Here is a 6,763-nt window from a genome sequence, read left to right on the forward strand (position 1 = left end):
CCGCCCTTCCTCGGTTTTGCTAATGATGCTCCCAAAAATATTTTTTTTATTTGATTTGCACACAGAGGTAACATAATTATAATTGTACTCACCTCAACAACTTTCACATTGTATAAATTCTCATTAGTATTTCCAGTCATTCATAACGATAATATTTCCTTGGCTCATTTGGCCATTGACAAGATTCTTTATTCCTGGCACGATGGCCGTATTTCATATTCCACACTTTCACCCCTTTCAATTCCAAGGATCACCATCAAATATCAACATATAGAATATTTCAGCAATCATATGCCTCAAATTCATTAGTAATGGAAACTTTAAACACAAAAGGTTTCTTCCCAAAGAATGGGGTATACCTACCAGCAATAGAAACACACATCAAAATCATACACAATCAATACATCATTTATTCTTGCAATACTCTTTCCCAGAAATGACAATATATAATTTCAACGCCTGAGTATGTGAGAACTCGAGTCACACTGGATATATTTATAAAGCAAATCATTAGTTAAAATAGCCACTTATGGGCATGAATTAAGTACAAGAACTTTTAGGCAATTCTATTTTCGAAATCAATTTTAAACAGTTGAGTCGAGGCTCATTTCATGTTCTTTATCGCATCCTCTCATTTCATTTGCACTACTAGCCACAATCATAACTTAAATTCTTAACATGTTGGCCACACTCTATATCCCCAATTCACTTATTTCATTTCAAGAATCTTTATTGATTATCAACAACTAGATATTTTCAATCAAGACTTTAGATACATATTTGGGCAATTTAGAGTCTTAAGCACATCGAGTTTTTCACACTTAATTGATATACTAGTTTTCATTTAAAACACAACTCAAAGTCATAACATTTAAATACGCAAACCATACTTTGAACATATATCTTTCAACATAAGGCTCATTCGGAATAGCCAAGTTTATAGGAGATAACCCGGAATATAGAAATTAGAAATCTTGAGCCAACAATACTTGAACTTACGAGAACATTATGGAATTCGATTCCTAAGAGAGTAGTTTAGCCAACATACCTCAAATTCGTCCCTTAATGATACTACAACGATCCACTACACTAAGCAACTTCAATCTACAATAACAACATCCAATGGAACCAATATTAGTAACAAATTCCATAGTTTAGGCATTTTATCAAACACCTAGTAGGCATGAATCTCTACATCTCTTACCCACAGAATTAGTTCATCCAACTACTACCATTTACCAACAGTTTATCCCACCATCATTCTTAAACAATTCATAACTTCCAACATCACATACATGACCATCCATCCACACCCAACCAACAAAATTCCATCAAATAATCACCTTTCAATCTCTACAATGGTTATGTATTTAAATTGGGAACTTATGGCTTCCAATCACCATACCATGAGTTACAATACTTAATTCACACCCATATTCCCATAATATATCCTTATATATACGTCTAAGGGTGTAGAATTACCTTTTGGAAGGAATCTTGAAAAATCCTCTTTTGAGTCCTTGAAGAAATTTCTTGAAGATCTAAGGATTTCATAGCCGATTGAGTTAGTTCTAGAGTGGAATTGATGGAATGAAACACCAAATTAATAGGGATTACTCACCTTGAAGATGGGAGGAGTTGGAGGTCTTGAGAGAGTGGAGGAAAATCCCAAAATTCGACCAAGAGAAATGGGGTAAAATAAACCCAGAAATAAGTATATAGTATTTTGGGCGCCACGGGTGTGTGGGGCGCTACCTGTGGCGCTGGCTTCAGTAGCTGAAAGAAATCCCAGCGCCAGGGATAGCGCCCCACGCTGCCCTGGGCGCTGGCGAACGGGAAATTATTTTCTTGACATGGGAATGGGCATAACTCTCTCATACGATATTCGAATTCGACGATTCTTTTTAATATGGCTCCGTAATTTCAATACAGATCTAATGCTTCAATCAAAATTGAATTTGGAGCTCATTTTCTTAATGTGATACCACTTATACTCGAAGAAACGAGGGTCGTTGAAACACTTTTGATGTTCAAATAATGTCGTTCCACCCCATAGGTCTCCTTTGATACTCGAATACGTTATTCCCGAATACCTTTGTCGCACTTTAAAATATTAAATCATTAGGAAATTTTAACGGGGCTTTACAATAGGCACTAGTAAGGTAGGCTGGACAGTGAGATCTCCCAAAAGACGAATGAGCCAAGTGATTTCTGTCGTTACTCGACGCATTGAGCGATATTCAGCTTCAGCAGAGGACAAAGAAATGGAAGCCTACTTCTTAGATTTCCAGGAAATAGGCGCACCTCCAAGAGTAATGAAGAACCCTTTCACTGATCGTCTAGAATTGCGACAGTCCTCCCAATCAGCATCGCAAAAGGCCAACAAATCAAAGGAAGGGTGTGAAGATAAAATAATTCCTTGTGAGGGATCTGTGCGGAGATATCTTAACACATGTTGAGCAGCAGAAAAATGAGAAAGACAGGGCATTTGCATGTACTGGCTCAGAGATAAAACAACAAATGAGAGGTCAGGTCTAGTGTTCGTCAAATAGTTAAGCTTACCAACTAGATGGCGATAAAGGCTTGGGTTATCCAATTGTGGCCCCGAATCTGCTTGAAGCTTAGTGGAAGGGTCAAGAGGTGAAGAAATCTGTCCTCCTGAATAATAGGACTCCAGTAGCAATTCTAAGGTAAATTTTCTTTGTTGATAATGAACCCCTGCTTTTCTCTTAGTATTTCCATGCCTAGGAAATAATGAATATCTCCTAAGTGTTTGACTTTAAATTCTGAATTAAGAAAAATAGTAATTTGTTCAATCTCTATTGCATCATCCCCTGCGAGTAGGATATCGTCTACATATACTTCTAGGATAGAAACAAGAGCTCCATTCTGTTTGTAGAAAAGAGAATAATCATTGAATGAACTAGAATAACCTTTAAAACTCAAAGCTCCTGCAAGTCTGGCATACCACTATCTGGATGCATGTTTTAACCCATAAATAGACTTATTCAAGAGACATACTTGATTTGATTTAGGTGGAAGAACACCTGCAGGGAATTTCATATAGACCTCTTCCTACAATTCTCCATGGAGAAATGCATTATTCACATCAAGTGGTGACACCCTCCAACCTTTCTTTACAACCACAATCAAAAGACACCTTATGGTAGTCATTTTGACCACTAGTGAAAAGGTTTCAAAATAATCAATCCCTTCTCTTTGAATGTCCCCCCTGACTACTAACCTAACTTTCAATCTTTTCACTGTCCCATCTGAGTGATGCTTTACCTTGTACACCTATTTACAAGGTAAAGATTTCTTCCCATGAGGCAAATCTACCACATCCTAAGTGCGGTTTAATTGTAATGTTGCAATCTCTGCTTCCATAGCTGCTTTCTATCCTGGGTGTATGAAAGCTTGGGCATAGCTGTTAGGTTCAGATGTAGTATATAGTGATTGATCAAGTTGTTGATTGGTAGCAGAAAGAGCTCCAAAGGAGAAAATATTAGGTGTAGCAGGATGAGTGAAACAAGAACCAGCGAGATCGGAGAGAATAATAGCATTGCACACAGTCTTTCAAATAAGTAGATTTTTGAGAAACGCTGTCAGACTTCCTGATAGGTGGTGGAGGTGTAGGAATCACATTTCTGGATATTGTGTGAACAGGTGAGTAGGAAAGAGTATAAGACTTACCTGGAATTGGTGTAAGGTCAGTTTCATGATAGGGTGAAGAGTGTGGAACTCCGAGTGAAGCATGACTAGAACTAGATGTCCTAATAGGTGTTGAAGGAGTGCATGAAATAGGTGAATATGGTGAGGAAACAGATTGCAGATCATGTAAAGGAGGTTCAATATTGGGGACTGGAGATGGGGTATTGGTTGTTGGTATATCTGGTGCGAAGTTATGGTTAGTGGAATTAGAACAAGAAAGAAAATATGTGGAGGAATGTGGTGAATGAAAGGGAAACAATTCTTCATGAAATTTGATGTCCCTGGAAACAAATACTCTTTTTGTATCTATGTCCATCACCTTGTATCCCTTTTGATCTTGTGCATACCCTAAGAATACACAAGACTTAGCTCTTGGTTCAACTTTCCCTCTGTTCTGAGATAAAGTGGACACATAGCACAAGCAACCAAAACTTCTTAGAACCTCATACGTAGGTTCTTTCCCAAATAAAGTTGCATGTGGTGTCTTGCCTTTCAACACCTTGGAAGGGAACCTGTTTATTAAAATTGTTGTCGTTAAAACACATTCTCCCCAATATTGAAGAGGAACCTTGGATTGGAATAGTAATCCTCTTGCAATTTTCAGAAGGTGTCTATGTTTTCTCTCAACTATCCTATTCTGTTGAGGTGTAGCTACATAAGAGGTTTCATGAATAATCCCCTGTTCTTGAAAGAATCTAGATTCTTGTGTTCCCTTTTCCAATTCCCAAGTATTGTCTGATCTCACCCTCTTTACTTTTCGATTAAACTGCCTTTCAACCATACAGAGAAAAGACTTTAAAACTAGAAAAATATTACTTTTGGTACTTAGTAAAAAGGTCTAAGTGGCCCTACTAAAATCATCAACTATGGTCAAAAAATAGTTGTAACCATTGTATGTAGTAGTCCTAAAAGGACCCCAAGTATCTATGTGAATTAGCTCAAAGGTAGATATTGTTCTGATTTGGCTAATGGGAAAAAAGAAGCCTAGTTTGCCTTACTTTAGCACAGATTTCACACACATCATTAAAATTTGAAGGGAAATGAACAAAACTCAATTTCTTCATTACTGAAATGGGTAGATGCCCCAACCTGACATGCCATTGAGTTACATCTGAAACAGCATTAGCAAAAACTAGAACTGAAAAGGAAACTTTACTAGGCACTAAACTGGAATCACTTCATTTTGGAATGAAAATTACATTTTGACTAAATAGAATTCTAGACTTTTAGGCTGGAGTAGATATAATCCATCTCTTACTTCACCAAAAGCTTGTCCCCTCCTCATTAAAGGAACATGCAATAGACATTCACTCGAAGTAAGGTTGATGATGCAATTGAATTGAGTGCATAACTTATGAACAGACAACAAGTTATACTTGAAAGATGAAACATAAAGAACTCTTTCTAGAATCATATCAGGCTGAATGCAAACCTTTCTTATGCGTGTGGCAAAAAGCTGAAAAGAATTAGGCAAACTTATATGTAAAGGCACAGGTAAATGAGACAGAGTTAGGAAAGAATTGAAATCGAAACACATATGTTCTGAAGCACCTGAATCAATTATCCAGGTTTTAGTGTTAAAAACAACAAGACATGTCCCTGAATATTTAAGAATAGTACCGGCAACAACATTGGCACTAATCTCTAAGGTTTCATTTCTTGTATTTCCAACTTGCACCTGTCTAATTATGTTGACCAGTTCAGAAACCTGTTCTTTACTGAAAAATTGTATCTGATTGTTTGGATTTCTTTCATTGTTGTCACCAGACTTTCCATCACCCTGCTGATCTGCTACTACTGCATTTGATTTTATTGTTCCTTGAAAATTTCCACCCTTAGTAAACTGGAATTCATCAAGGAATCCTATAAGTCTGTAGCAATCAGCTTTTACATGTCCTATCTTTGAGCAATGGCTACAGGTAACATTAGGGTTAAACTTAGACTTCTTTGGCTTGGATTTATATTGTGTGTTTCCTGATTTTTGTTGAGAATTCCACCCTTTTTGCACTTGGTTGTTTTTCTGTGAGAATTTATTATGTGTTCCTACCATGAAAGAAGCCCCATCAATAGGATATTGTAGGCTCATATAGATCTCCCTTTGGGTCTCATCTTGTAGCAACAGGGAGTAAGTTTGATCCATGCCAGGAATAGGACTGAGCATGAGAGTATTTCCTCTTGCTTGTGCATAAGCAACATTCAGCTCCATTAGGAATTGAATGAACCTTTGGTCTTTCATGAATTTAGTCATCTTCTTCTTACCATCACAGTTACATGCACAAGTGCACCCTAAGTGTGAGTTAAGGGAGTCCAGTTCATCCGATAGTGTCTTGAGAGTAGTGAAATAACCTAAAATGCTGCTGTTTCCCTGAATTATTTTTGAAATTTCCTTCTGCAGATGGTAGAGCTTTGCTCCACTTGATTGCCCAAACCTGTGTTCTAGGCTGCTCCAAAGATCCTTAGTTGTTCTTGAGTAGATGGCATTGTCACCTATCTCTTTGGTCAAAGAATTGAGCAACCAAGAGTTGACCATGTAATTGCACATGTTCCACAATAAATAATCCTTGTCATCCATTATTGGTTCATCACAAATTCCATTGATGAAGCCAAGCTTGTTCTTGGCTGAGATTGCAATGAGGACAGATCTCTTCCATCTTGGGAATCCTTTTCCATCAAATGGTGAGCTCACCAAAGCCATTCCTGGAGTATCAGAAGAGTGCAAGTGATAAGGGTGATTGGAGTCATTAGTTACTCCACTGCTTGTGGATCCAGAAACAGAAATAGCAGTTGCAGCTTCTGTACCAAACATGATTCAATCCACAGATAGATATAGAACTAAAATGAAAATGATATAGGCCTGAGAAAATTTGTGAATGGATCGAGCTAAATCTGTTCTTATACCATGAAAGAAAATACTGAAATTATGGAAATTTTCTCCTTATAATTTTATTCACAATACTCTCCTCCTTATATACAGGTCTATGTTGTAGATACAAAAGAATGTAAATAAATATTCTTATATACTTCTACTATTTTCTATTGGCTAATTGTGTAA

At 37.1% G+C, this 6,763-nt stretch overlaps 1 protein-coding gene across 1 annotated transcript; it reads right to left on the reverse strand.

The window, feature by feature from the left end:
- Positions 1-2,685: 2,685 nt before the first annotated feature.
- On the reverse strand, positions 2,686-6,517 carry LOC142167172 (uncharacterized). The gene is made up of 5 exons (XM_075227334.1): positions 4,911-6,517; positions 4,801-4,822; positions 3,602-4,477; positions 3,022-3,075; positions 2,686-2,889 (listed from the first exon to the last, which is right to left on the reverse strand). Exons 1-5 carry the CDS (start codon positions 6,515-6,517, stop codon positions 2,686-2,688), a joined length of 2,763 nt encoding a protein of 920 aa, XP_075083435.1.
- Between the last annotated feature and the right edge of the window lie 246 nt (positions 6,518-6,763).

This window comes from Nicotiana tabacum, chromosome 2 (assembly GCF_000715075.1).
Source record: "Nicotiana tabacum cultivar K326 chromosome 2, ASM71507v2, whole genome shotgun sequence".
In the NCBI taxonomy this organism is placed as follows: Eukaryota; Viridiplantae; Streptophyta; class Magnoliopsida; order Solanales; family Solanaceae; genus Nicotiana; species Nicotiana tabacum.